Here is a 14,699-nt window from a genome sequence, read left to right as displayed (position 1 = left end):
GCTTGGAATACACTACAACATGAGATATATCAAGAAGATATGTGCAATAGATTTTACAGAAGTTTTTTCTAAAAATCCTCAAATGGCCATTTGTACTAAACTGATTTACTTAAAATTTTCAGGGGTTGTAGTATCACAGTTGCTTATCCATTCAAACGCTATAAGCATTTGAAAATCCTTTTTTTACATAGATTTTTTTTATAACTTTGTTCATATTCATACACCACTCAAAACTGCTGCTAACTGGCTCTTGAATTGCAAATATATTTGTGGTTCCCTGATGTATGTTCCAGTAATAGTTTAATATGTTTGATCCCTCTGCATTGTTTCAGTCCGTCTTGCAGCTGTTGTAATGTCTTTACACATGGCGAAGGTAGTTGCAATAAAAAAGGGTTTTGCGTAGTGATAGGGATAGCCCTCAATAATAATATTTTAGCTTGATTTACAAGTGAACAAAATGTAATTTTCCTCCTTGCTATCTTAACAATACTTTGTATGGAAATATCTAAAGTATAAAACACATTCGGCTAGATTACGAGTTGTGCGTTAGGCTGAAAAAGCAGCATTAAGAGGTCCTAACGCTGCTTTTTTATGCCCGCTGCTATTACGAGTCTTGAAGGTTTAGGGTCACTGCACACTTTTTGGCCTTACCGCAAAACGACTTACGTAAACTTCGTAAAGTCTTTTTTCTATGGGACTTCCATAGCGCCGGTATTACAAGTCTGTCCTGGGAGGCCAAAAAGTGAGTGGTATATCCTACCCTGTCAAGATCCGTAACGCATTTAAAAGTCAGTAGTTAAGAGTTTTATGGTACAACACCGTAACATAAAACTCATAACTAAAGTGCTAAAAAGTACACTAACACCCATAAACTACCTGTTAACCCCTAAACCGAAGCCCTCCTGCATCGCAAACACTATAATAAACATTTTAACCCCTAATCTGCCGCTCCGGAAACTGTCACCACCTACATTATATTTATGAACCCCTAATCTGCTGCCCCCAACATTGCCGCCACCTACATTATATTTATTAACCCCTAATCTGCCGCCCCCAATGTCGCCGCCACCTACCTACACTTATTGACCCCTAATCTGCCGCCCCCAACGTCGCCACCACTATAATAAACATATTAACCCCTAAAATGCCACACTCCCGCCTCGCAAACATTAGTTAAATATGATTAACCCCTAATCTGCCGTCCCTAACATCGACACCACCTACCTTCATTTATTAACCCCTAATCTTCCGCCCCCAACGTTGCCGCCACTATATTAAAGTTATTAACCCCTAAATCTAAGTCTAACTCTAACACCCCCTAACTTAAATATAATTTAAATAAATCTAAAGAAAATTACTGTCATTAACTACATTATTCCTATTTAAAACTAAATACTTACCTATAAAATAAACCCTAAGCTAGCTACAATATAACTAATAGTTACATTGTAGCTATCTTAGGGTTTATTTTTATTTTACAGGCAAGTTTGTATTTATTTTAACTAGGTAGAATAGTTATTAAATAGTTATTTACTATTTAATAAGTACCTAGCTAAAATAAATACAAAAGTACCTGTAAAATAAAACCTAACCTAAGTTACACTAACACCTAACACTACACTATAATTAAATAAATTAACTAAATTAACAACAATTAAATCAATTAAATTAAATTAAATTAGCTAAAGTACAAAACCCCCCCACTAAATTACAGAAAATAATAAACAAATTACAAGATATTTAAACAAATTACACCTAATCTAATAGCCCTATACAAAATAAAAAAGTCCCCCCCCAAAATAAAAAAAACCCTAGCCTAAACTACCAATAGCCCTTAAAAGGGCATTTTGCTGGGCATTGCCCCAAAGTAAGCAGCTCTTTTACCTGTACAAAAAAATACAAACAACCTCCCCAACAGTAAAACCCACCACCCACACAAACAACCCCCCAAATAAAATACTATCTAAAAAAACTAAGCTCCCCATTGCCCTGAAAAAGGGCATTTGGATGGGTATTGCCCTTAAAAGAGCAGTTAGCTCTTTTGCAAGCCCAAACCCTAACCTAAAAATAAAACCCACCCAATGCACCCTTAAAAAACCTAACACTAACCCCCTGAAGATCGACTTACCAGGAGAAGTCTTCATCCAAGCCGGGCCGAAGTCCTCAATGAAGCCGGGAGAAGTCTTCATCCAAGCCGGGTGAAGTGGTCCTCCAGACGGGCAGAAGTCTTCATCCAGACAGCATCTTCTATCTTCATCCATCGAGCACGGAGCGGGTCCATCTTCAAGACATCCGACGCGGAGCATCCTCTTCATCCGACGACTAAAGACGAATGAAGGTACCTTTAAGTGACATCATCCAAGATGGTGTCCCTTAGATTCCGATTGGCTGATAGAATTCTATCAGTCAATCGGAATTAAGGTTGAAAAAATCCTATTGACTTATGCAATTAGCCAATAGGATTGAACTTCAATCCTATTGACTGATCCAATCAGCCAATAGGATTGAGCTTGCATTCTATTGGCTGATTGGAACAGCCAATAGAATGCAAGCTCAATCCTATTGGCTGATTGGATCAGCCAATAGGATTGAACTTCAATCCTATTGGCTGATTGCATCAGCCAATAGGATTTTTTCTACCTTAATTCCAATTTGCTGATAGAATTCTATCAGTCAATCAGAATCTAAGGGATGCCATCTTGGATGACGTCACTTAAAGGTACCTTCATCTGTCTTTAGTCGTCGGATGAAGAGGATGCTCCATGTTGGATGTCTTGAAGATGGACCCACTCCGCACTGGATGGATGAAGATAGAAGATGCCGTCTGGATGAAGACTTCTGCCCGTCTGGAGGAACACTTGCCCGGCTTGGATAAAGACTTCTCCCGGTCAGTCGATCTTCAGGGGTTTAGTGGTAGGTTTTTTTAAGGGTGTATTGGGTGGGTTTTATTTTTAGGTTAGGGTTTGGGCAGCAATAGAGCTCAATGCCCTTTTAAGGGCAATGCCCACCCAAATGCCCTTTTCAGGGCAATCGGGAGTTTAGGTTTTTTTAGATAGTATTTTATTTGGGGGGTTGTTTGTGTGGGTGGTGGGTTTTACTTTTGGAGGGGTTGTTTGCATTTTTTTTTACAGGTAAAAGAGCTGATTACTTTGGGGCAATGCCCCACAAAAGGCCATTTTAAGGGCTATTGGTAGTTTAGGCTAGGGTTTTTTTTATTTTGGGGGGGCTTTATTTTATTTTGATAGGGCTATTAGATTAGGTGCAATTAGTTTAAATATCTTGTCATTTGTTTATTATTTTCTGTAATTTAGTGTTTGTTTTTTTATGTACTTTAGCTAATTTAATTTAATTGATTTAATTGTTGTTAATTTAGTTAATTTATTTAATTATAGTGTAGTGTAAGGTGTTAGTGTAACTTAGTTTAGGTTTTATTTTACAGGTACTTTTGTATTTATTTTAGCTAGGTAGTTATTAAATAGTTAATAACTATTTAATAACTATTCTACCTAGTTAAAATAAATACAAACTTGCCTGTAAAATAAAAATAAATCCTAAAATAGCTACAATGTAACTATTAGTTATATTGTAGCTAGCTTAGGGTTTATTTTATAGGTAACTATTTAGTTTTAAATAGGAATAATGTAGTTAATAATAGTAATTTTCTTTAGATTTATTTAAATTATATTTAAGTTACGGGGTTTTAGGGTTAGGGTTAGACTTAGATTTAGGGATTAATAACTTTAATATAGTGGCGGCGACGTTGCTGGCGGCAGATTAGGGGTTAATAAGTGTAGATTGGGGACGGTAGATTAGGGGTTAATACATATAATGTAGGTGGCGGCGATGTTGGGGGCAGCAGATTAGGGGTTCATAAGTATAATGTAGGTGGCGGCGGTGTCCGGAGCATCAGATTAGCTGTTAATAAGAATAATGTAGGTTTCGGCGATGTTGGGGGTGGCAGATTAGGGGTTAATAAGTGTAGGATTAGGGGTGTTAAGACTCGGGGTTCATGTTAGGATGTTAGGTGTAGACATACATTTTATTTCCCCATTGGAATCAATGGGGCTGCGTTAGTGAGTTTTACGCTGCTTTTTTGCAGGTGTTAGACTTTTTCTCAGCCAGCTCTCCCCGTTGATTCCTATGGGGAAATCGTGCACAAGCACGTACGACCAGTTCACCGCTGACTTAAGCAGTGCTGGTATTGGAGTGCGTTAAGGAGCAAAATTTTGCTCAATGCTCACTTCTTGCCTTTTAACGATGGGTTTGTAAAAACTCGTAATACCAGCACTGTAGGTAAGTGAGCGGTGAGGGAAAACTGCTCGTTAGCACCGCACAGCTCAAAACGAAAAATTTGCAATCTAACCGTCAGTGAGTTATGGAAATTGAATGTTTTATCACTACTGCTTGGAAATCTGAAAAGATGTAGTTAAATAGTTATAATGTTCCCAGGTATGTAAGTATGTTTATCAGTTGACCATTATTTTAGAACTCTTCCTTTGGACACTCTTTTTCCCATTCATTATATTATGCTGAGTTGGCTCTATTGAATTTCTTTCTACACACTAAATGGAAACAGAGGTTGTTGTTCATTGTAAACATTTACAGTATTATTTTTTTTAATGATCATTCAATTATATTCTTTTTTTTCCATAGTTAATGAAATTATCAGGAAGGAGTTTTCTGGCCTGCCTACCAGGAATCAAACATAGAAGACCAAATCTACTAGACACCTTTAACTAAATGCTTCCGCAACTGACCCCTTGGAGCCTCCAACTCTACGCACCACCTTCTGTTTCCTTTATGTTCACCACAAGCAACACATTTGTAAGAAGAAACAATATGCTGGCATAAAGCTCACTTTGGCGATTCCACCACTTATCACACGGCTTCTGTAAACATCAAAGAAACACTCTTCCTTTCTCTCAAATGACTTATTGTTCTGCCATAACACATGTATAATGAAAAGGATATTAGGATAAAAAAACTCTGTAAGCATTGTACACTCTGGAGTGGGACATAAAGAGGGAAGTCTATAGAAATGTCATATATCAAATGATGCTCTTTGAACATGAGTGATGCTTTCATGCAGAGAACAATTAAGCACTTAAAATCAGAACCATTAGGAAGTATAAGTCACTGGGAGGATACATATTTTGAGTTGCTTTGACTGCAAATCTCTACAATACAAAAATAGTTCATAACTTTTGGAAAGAAGAGCCCAGTATTGGACAGTTGAGATTTCCTAACAGAGTAAAAAAAAAATTGAAGTTAGGTTCCTGAATTTGCATAAGCCAATCAGATAGCATCCTTTATAATATTTGCATTTGTATTGTCAAAACTATAAAGTGCTGAGAGCATAAGCAGCAATATAGAACTAAACATACATACATTAACAAAGGCTTTATATGTAAAACCCAAGGAAATCAATTAACAGAAATTTCCCACTAACGCTTTTTTTCTTTGTTTCACCAGAAGATAAGTTTAAAAAAAGACATAAAAAATACAAGCATTAATGTGACCTAATGTCTATGTCTTGAGTTAACAATGGTTTTTGAGCTAATAAGAAACTGCTTGAGTAAAAGCTTCAACAAAGAGCTAAGAGTGGAGGAAAGTCTTTGGTAGAAAGAAGCAAAACAGTTGTATTATAATATGTTTTTTGTTTTCATTATTGTTGCTTACAATTTAAAAAACAATTTTTTGTGCCACTTTACCAGTAGTTTATTTTAAACACCAGATGCATGATTCCACAAGTATAGTAGTGCAGCCAACATTGAACTTTTAAACCAAGACAAAATGCCCAAATCTTATCTTTTCTTCTGTAATGTAATATTGCTGATCACTCAACAGGTAAATTGAAAGGAGAACCATGTCATGCTTTGCATCTCTAAAAATACATTTTATATCATCTCTACTTGTACATTCCTATAACTACCTGCTACAGAAATCATCTGGCGCGGTCTGTCCTAGTGTGTCAATCCTTATAAAAGCTATATATGAGGCTTTTGATGCATCAGTAAAAGAGAGAATCATTAAAGTAGTATATTTTAGTTTCTTAAATATATAAACTGAATAGTATATACATACATTTCTATTGCATTTGTATAGATAACGTCTACAGTTTAAGGGAGAGATTGAAAACTATTTTGAACTGGAATGAAGCGTTTAATGTAGACAAACTATGTCCATTTATCGTCCTTTGTTTAATGCCATTTTGTTTCCAACCAACTTTTTTATTTTTAGTACAGATTTGTCTACATAACGGTCCAGATGTTTTGCAATCTCTGCATTAAACTGTATCTAAGGTTCTCGAAGAAATTCTTTGATAGCAACTGTAAATATTCAATGCAAAATATGTTATTTATTGTGTCTAATCAAATGTTTAGAATGAATATAAATGTAACTAATGTGCTTATATACAGTATATCTATATCGTTATATATATAGCTTTTTGTATATTTCTGTGATATATAATGCTATAAGGAATTGGAAAAAAATTATTTTCAGCTAAAGAGTTTATTGTGGTTGCATCTCTATTTCGAGGTGCTAAAAACTCTATTTAATTCTGTCACTTCTAGAAGGATCTACAATGCAATATTTTAAATCTAACCATGAAATGGTTAATTGATGGTTTGTAACAGTCCTGTATTTTAACTACTTTAGGACCTGGATGTCAGTGTAGATAATCTGCAATAATGGAAATATTTCTTAAAGAGACATGAAACCCAAAATTGTTCTTTCATGTTTTAATTTTAAATAGCTTTCCAACTTATTTCTAGTATAAAATTTGCTTAATTCTATTGTCATCCTTTGTTGAAGAAGCAGCAATGCACGTCTGAAAGCTAGCTGAACACAACAGGTGAAGCAATGACAAGCGGCGTGTATGTGTATCCACCAATCAGCTGCTAGCTCCCATTTGTACATTACTGCTCCTGAGCCTACCTAAGTATGTTTTTCCACCAAGGATACCAAGAGAAGGCAGCAAAATTTATAATAGACGAAAATTTGAAAGTTGTTTAAAATGACTTAATCTATCTGAATCATGACAGTTTATTTCTAACTTTAGTAACATGTTAATATGTAGTAAATGGCAAGTTTTACATTCTGAAGGCAAATGTATTAATGTATACTCCAATGAGCAATGTTTCTAATGTAATCTAATTAATTCTGTTAACTTTGACACTTGATACTGGAATCTTACTGTGTAAATTTCTACAAGGGATCTTGCTAAATTCACTGGCTTCACAAATCTTAGGTATTCTATGTAGCTGATTCACTAAAGCTTACTTGTCTTTATCATCTGCATAGAAAAAAGTGAAGCTGGAGTGGCTGGAGAGGTCAGTAAAACTGAGGAGGGTTTTGATAGCTTTTAGTGAATTGACATCGATATTACTGGATTTTGAATATATATGAACCGATTCAGTAATGGTTTTCTCTGCCCACTGACTAAATTGTTTTGAGCTTTGATCAGAATAACAAATATGACAGGACCTTTGTATCACTGAATTTGACCTTCGCTATCCATAGGCAACGAAAGCACTCTCTAGTGATTTGTAGAAGGAAGAGGTATGTTAACATTAAGAAAGGCTAGATGTGAGTACTAACACAACAGATACATGCTATACCATAGCTAATAGCAAGCATATTTAATAAACATGTCATTGTATCACTGGAGTATTTCCAGTAATACATAGTTTACCAGTTATAAACATTTAGTACATACCATTATTACACAGACTTAAACCATTCCTTAAATGCTTAGCTTAAAAAAAAAAAGATTGTTTTGTTTATATTTGCAATATTTCTGATTTATATACAGTGTCAGTATAGTCAATTACATTTACTATGAATATGTATTAGTAATATGACCACGTACAGTATGTGGTATAACCATTTAAACAATAACATTAGAGATTATAGACAAATGCCCAACTCTTACAACACTGATGATAAGATGGATTACTATGGTTCAATTTTCTATATTTTAAAATCTAAATTACACTTAGCATTTTATTATTATAGACTAAAACAGTTCTGCCAACTATTCTGACCTTTTTAAAAGGGACCATAGTAAAAACAAAACAAACAATCAATTAATTGCAGAAAACTTATATTTTATTGGTTTGTCATCAACGTAATATTTTAATTGTTTTTACAAAACAATGTTTACATTTTTGCTATTGTACCTCTAAGCAGGTTCAATCACACATCATTTTAAATACTTTTATAATTTTATAATCGCTGCCCATTCTATCTATAAATAAAAAATCCACAATTCTTCCAGTGTATTCTACTGTCAGGTTTACCCTTAAATATTTTATTCTTTCAGTATGTTAATTCAAACAAATACCTTATGCTGTCCACTTTGAAAAGCACAAAATAAATACTTCTTTCGGGCATTTGCCTATTACATTGCAAAGTCAGGGATGGATAGTATGTTGACTTAGTGAGAAATAATTCTCACTTTGCTTGGACCATAGCCATATTTTCACATGAGGAAGTTCTATCTGTCCTCATTAATTTGAATGTATTCACCATAGTGCCTTCCTGCCATTATACCAAAGAATCCAAAATCATATTATCTGGAGGCTCAGCAGGTTCTAATGCATTTTCCATAAACATAATTCCATACCCCATAATATGGCCCTGAACAGTCAATATTGTTGCCTTATTGGTGTGTGTGTACATGGGTGCATAAAATGATTTTTGGAATATATTCTGTTAGCAAAAATGCTTCTAGTAAGTGTTTTTGCTGTTTCAGCAGCATACACACATATGCTGCGCTTGTCTTATTCACCAGCTTTCAAGTATCAACGCATGGTAGAGTCAGTGAGGAATTGGCTTACACAAATTAAAGGGACCCAAATTTTTTCTTTTGTGATTCAGATAGAATGCAATTTTGAGCAACTTTCTATTTTACTCCTAGTATCAATTTTTCTTCGTTCTCTTGATATCTTTATTTGCATCTAAGTTATTTTTCCGGTTCAGCACTTGTTTATTGGTCAGTTAAATCAATCCATCCATCAGCAAGAACAACCCAGGTTGTTCACCAAAAATGGGCCGGCATCTAAACTTACATTCTTGCTTTTCAAATAAAGATACCAAGAGAATGAAGAAAATTTGATAATAGAAGTAAATTAGAAAGTTGCTTAAAATTGCATGCTCTATCTGAATCACAAAAGAAAAAAATAGGGTTCAGTGTCCCTTTAATTAAACATTGACATGATACACACATCAAATTTCTCTCCAAATGAGCACAGTGAATAAGGGTGCACGGGGCACACGCAACATATCTGTGTATGCTATTGAAATATTAAAGCTAGAACCATTTTGGCTAACACCGGTGTATTGTAAAGATGATTCTATTCAAAACTGAAATGCACTCATGTTCACTATTAGAACTTGAAAATCAGTAAATCAAATCAAGCTATTTTTCAATGTTTTTGAATCGGGCAGATTGTTCAGCAATAAAATTGCTATGTGATAGGCAATTTTACTTTTATTATCTTAAAGGTTTCTTCTAATTTTATATGGATTCTAAAATGAATCTAGGAACTGCTCATGTTTTCCATAATATAACATTAGATGTACGTAGTTTATCTATTCTGCAGTAAAAATACCTTGTTTTGCTTACTGAAACACCAGTCATGACTAAGTTCTGGAGTACTAGCCTTTTTGTATAGAATGAAAAAAGATAAGAAAAGCAGATCCGTTCTTCCTGAAGTTCAGCCTGTTTGAATAGACATGTTCTTGCTAACAATGAGTGGTAATTTCAATGAGCAAAGCCCAGCTATACTAAATACAAAAATAAATCTAAAGGAACAATTTCTTATGCATTGAATATCCTGCATCAGATGTATCAAATCATTGGGAAGTGGAACCATTCCCATTAATGGGAAACAAATCTTACAGCACAGTGTCCCTTTAATATTTAATTTGACTATTTTTTCACCAGCTGGTCTTAATCAATTCAGCGCTGCGGAATCTGTTGGCGCTCTACAAATACCTGATAATAATAATAATAATCAAGAGAAAGGCTCCTACTTTCCAATCATATTTTTGGTCTGAGGGCATATAGGTTTGTAAACAGTCCATAAGGCCAGGTTATTGGGGACATTGATGAGCTCCTTTGGAAGGAGGAGAAATACTAAAAAAAAGTTAATATAATTTTAAAAAATAGTTTTGGAAAAACTACACTTAGATCTAGTTATTTTCACTATATGCTTATTTACATGTATAAACATTTAGCTATTCCTACAGTAATATAATTGGATAAAATGTAGACAAAATAAGCCTTCTAGTTCTTGCTAGTCACCAAAATCTATCTAGATATGAGTAAAGATTACGGGTTTCAGTTCATACACCTTTCTACTTTAGCCAAGGAACTAAAGACTTGTTGATTGGTGCTTTATTACAATATAATAGCATTCAAGTTTATATTGCACAATATTTTATATTGTTATATTGAACATTTTCAAGAACACACAGGACAGTCTGTTGTTGTTTTTTTGCCTTTTGTCATTGTTGCAAAATATGTTGGATCTTTATAAATATTTGAAGACAAGTATACTGAAATATGTTTAATATATTCCAAAGAAATGGGTTTCTTGCAATAAGAGGCTTACAAGTGTCTTAAGGTAATATCATGTTTCACCTTCAAACCTTACACAGTGACCAAAGACTGCCATAGGAAGCACTTAAAGAGACAGTATACCAAAAATTGTTCTTTCATGATTCAGATAGTGCATACAAAAACTTTTCTATTTATTTATCAGATTTTCTTCATTCTCTTGGTATCCTTTGTTGAAGAAGTAGCAGCACACTACTGGGAGCTAGCTGAACACATCAGGTCCTCAATCAGCAACTAGTTCCTAGTAGTCATTGCTGCTCCTGTGCCTACGTAGGTATCCTTTTCAACAAAGGATACTAAAAGAATAAATCAAATTAGATAATACAATTACATTGGAAAATTGTTTAAAATCGTATGCTTTATCAGTTTCATGAAATAACAATGTTGGGTTTCATATCCCTTTTAAAAAAATGTAATGATGTTTTTTTCTAAATGTTTTGCACTTCTTTGTGTTATGGTAATTAATGTTCTAAGTAGAAATGGGGCAATTTGCTATGTTCTGTAGACGTGCAATAATTCATTATTATAGTACTGACTTGCATACCGCTTTGAAAGTTCTCAGATTTTAAGATTTTAAGCATGTTTTTTTTTTTTTACATAAATACATTTTATATTCTGTAACTCTAAAATTGTTTGAGTGTTTTTTTGTCTGTTTCATCACAAATTTGAAATCACTGGAAGCTCTATCTGGAATTTCAAGCAAATCTGTTCAGTGGATGTTAGAGTTCTATGGCGATAGCAAAGGGAAAAAAACTAAATAACTACTTAACAGATGATTTACATAAATTGCCAAGGTTTTTTTAAATGACTATCAATGTGTGCTGAAACTATTAGCTGCTGCTGTAGTCAGGCTATATTAAAGGGACACCCCAGACAAAATTTAAATGCACATAAATAAAATATATCTTTGAATAGAAACGTATTTACAATATACATTTATTGGCAAAAATGCTTCTAGTAAAAGTTTTAATGTTAACATTTACCTCTGCATGTGAGGCATAACTATTATATATTATATTATTATATAATATTCTCAATGCACCAGCATTTTAAATACTGTAGCTGCTCAGAGGTGGCTTGTATCATGCCAGCAATTAGCAAATTAAGTCATTATCAGATGGTATAAGCACCTTAGCCTCTCTGAGCAAGTGCTGTGTTTAAAATGCTGTTGCACAGTGCAGACTTAACCCCTTAGTGACCAGAGCACTTTTCCATTTTCTGTCCGTTTGGGACCAAGGCTATTTTTACATTTCTGCGGTGTTTGTGTTTAGCTGAAATTTTCCTCTTACTCATTTACTGTACCCACACATATTATATACCGTTTTTCTCGCCATTAAATGGACTTTCTAAAAATACCATTATTTTCATCATATCTTATCATTTACTATAAAAAAAATTATAAAATATGAGGAAAAATGGAAAAAAAAACACACTTTTTCTAACTTTGAACCCCAAAATCTGTTACATATCTACAACCACCAAAAAACACCCATGCTAAATTGTTTCTAAATTTTGTCCTGAGTTTAGAAATACCCAATGTTTACATCTTCTTTGCTTTTTTTGTAACTTATAGGGCCATAAATACAAGTAGCACTTTGCTATTTTCAAACCATTTTTTTTCAAAATTAACGCTAGTTACATTAGAACACTAATATCTTTCAGGAATCCCTGAATATCCATTGACATGTATATATTTTTTTTTAGAAGACATCCCAAATTATTGATCTAGGCCCATTTTGGTATATTTCATGCCACCATTTCACCGCCAAATGCGATCAAATACAAAAAATTGTTCACTTTTTCACAAATTTTTTCACAAACTTTCAGTTTCTCACTGAAATTATTTACATACTGCTTGTGCAATTATGGCATAAATGGTTGTAAATTCTTCTCTGGGATCCCCTTTGTTCAGAAATAGCAGACATATATGGCTTTGGCATTGCTTTTTGGTAATTAGAAGGCCGCTAAATGCCACTGCGCACCACACGTGTATTATGCCCAGCAGTGAAGGGGTTAATTAGGGAGCATGTAAGGAGCTTTTTGGGGTAATTTTAGCTTTAGTGTAGTGTAGTAGACAACCCCAAGTATTGATCTAGGCCCATTTTGGTATATTTCATGCCACCATTTCACCGCCAAATGCGATCAAATTAAAAAAAACGTAAAATTTTTCACAATTTTAGGTTTCTCACTGAAATAATTTACAAACAGCTTGTGCAATTATGGCACAAATGGTTGTAAATGCTTCTCTGGGATCCCCTTTGTTCAGAAATAGCAGACATATATGACTTTGGAGTTGCTTTTTGGTAATTAGAATGCTGCTAAATGGCGCTGCGCATCAAACGTGTATTATGGCTAGCAGTGAAGGGGTTAATTAGGTAGCTTGTAGGGAGCTTGCAGGGTTAATTTTAGCTTTAGTGTAAAGATCAGCCTCCCACCTGAAACATCAGACCCCCTGATCCCTCCCAAACATCTCTCTTCCCTCCCCTACCCCACAAATGTCCCCGCCATCTTAAGTACTGGCAGAAACTCTGCCAGTACTAAAATAAAAGGTATATTTGGGCTTTTTTGTGCATTTTTTGTTAGCATATTTACATATGCTTCTGTGTAGGGATCCCCCTTAGCCCCCAACCTCACTGATCCCCCACTAAACAGCTCTCTAACCCTCCCCCTCTGACTTAATGTGCGCCATCTTGGGTACTGGCAGCTGTCTGCCAGTACCCAGTTTAGTGAAAAAAAATGCTTTTTTTTTAATAAAATATGTCCCTTTTCTGTAGTGTAGCTTTCCCCCCCCCCAAGACCAACCCCCCACCCCTTCCAGATCCCTTAGATGGTTTTAAAAAAAAGTTTATTTATTTTTTTTTTTACTTTTCCTTTTCTACTTTTCTGTAGTGTAGCGGTTCCCACCCGCTCCCGCCCCGTGCACGCGCCCGCCCGCCACCCCCCGTGCACGCGCGCGCGCCCGTGCGCGCCCCCGACGATCCCGATCCCGCCCCCCGTGACGTCACGCGCAACACCGATGGCCGCCCACCCGCCTCCCAATTCGGCTCCCACCCACCAACGATACCGGCCATCGATGTCCGGTGCAGAGAGGGCCACAGAGTGGCTCTCTCTGCATCGGATGGCCATGTATGGTTATTGCAGGATGCCTCCATATCGAGGCATCACTGCAATAACCGGAAAGCAGCTGGAAGCGAGCAGGATCGCTTCCAGCTGCTTTCCACACCGAGGACGTGCAGGGTACGTCCTCAGGCGTTAACTGCCTTTTTTTTGAGGACGTACCCTGCACGTCCTCGGTCATTAAGGGGTTAAAGGGACACTGAACCCAATTTTTTTTCTTCCGTGATTCAGATAGAGCATGAAATTTTAAGCAACTTTCTAATTTACTCCTATTATCAATTTTTTTTCATTCTCTTGCTATCTTTATTTGAAATGCAAGAATGTAAGTTTAGATGCCGGTCCATTTTTGGTGAACAACCTGGGTTGTCCTTGCTGATTGGTGGATAAATGCATCCACCAATAAAAATGTGCTGTCCAGAGTGCTGGACCATAAAAAAAAAGCTTAGATGCCTTCTTTTTCAAACAAAGATAGCAAGAGAACGAAGAAAAATTGATAATAGGAGTAAATTAGAAAGTTGCTTAAAATTGCATGTTCTATCTGAATCACAAAAGAAAAAAAATTGGGTTCAGTGTCCCTTTAAATACACTTTTGAAACAGCTATAGCTTTTATTAGAAGCAATTTTGCTAATACTTGTATATTACAAAAATGCTTGTACTAAAAACTGAAATGCATCCAAGTGGATTCCAATTTTGGCTGGAATGTCCCTTTAACATATGAAAAATAAACTTTAATAGAATCTTTAAACTTAAATTATGGATAAAGCATACACATAATAAAGAGAGAACAATATTTTGTCTGGTCTGTAGAATATGTGAATATAAAGGAATATATACATTGGTAAAAAAATTATATTAATGCCAAAGTAAGAATTCAAATGCAAACCCCCCCCAAACTAACAGGGAAATTCATGTTTCGTAATTGGATTTGATGTAGAATAAAGCTTTCATGATTTA

The 14,699-nt window shown here is 35.1% G+C and overlaps 1 protein-coding gene across 5 annotated transcripts in view; it reads left to right on the top strand.

Moving 5' to 3' along the window:
- NFATC2 (nuclear factor of activated T cells 2) overlaps nucleotides 1-11,256 on the top strand; it is a 273,373-nt gene extending 262,117 nt beyond the window's left edge. For all 5 annotated transcript variants that reach the window (XM_053693631.1, XM_053693701.1, XM_053693471.1 and 2 more), the window contains one exon: nucleotides 4,654-11,256. In XM_053693631.1, coding sequence (XP_053549606.1) covers nucleotides 4,654-4,709 — 56 coding nt within the window. In that variant the 3' untranslated portion in view covers nucleotides 4,710-11,256. The remainder of the gene's footprint in view (nucleotides 1-4,653) is intronic.
- Nucleotides 11,257-14,699: the final 3,443 nt, after the last annotated feature.

The sequence above is a fragment of the Bombina bombina genome, chromosome 1, assembly GCF_027579735.1.
Source record: "Bombina bombina isolate aBomBom1 chromosome 1, aBomBom1.pri, whole genome shotgun sequence".
In the NCBI taxonomy this organism is placed as follows: Eukaryota; Metazoa; Chordata; class Amphibia; order Anura; family Bombinatoridae; genus Bombina; species Bombina bombina.
This window is presented reverse-complemented; position numbering and strand designations above follow the sequence as displayed.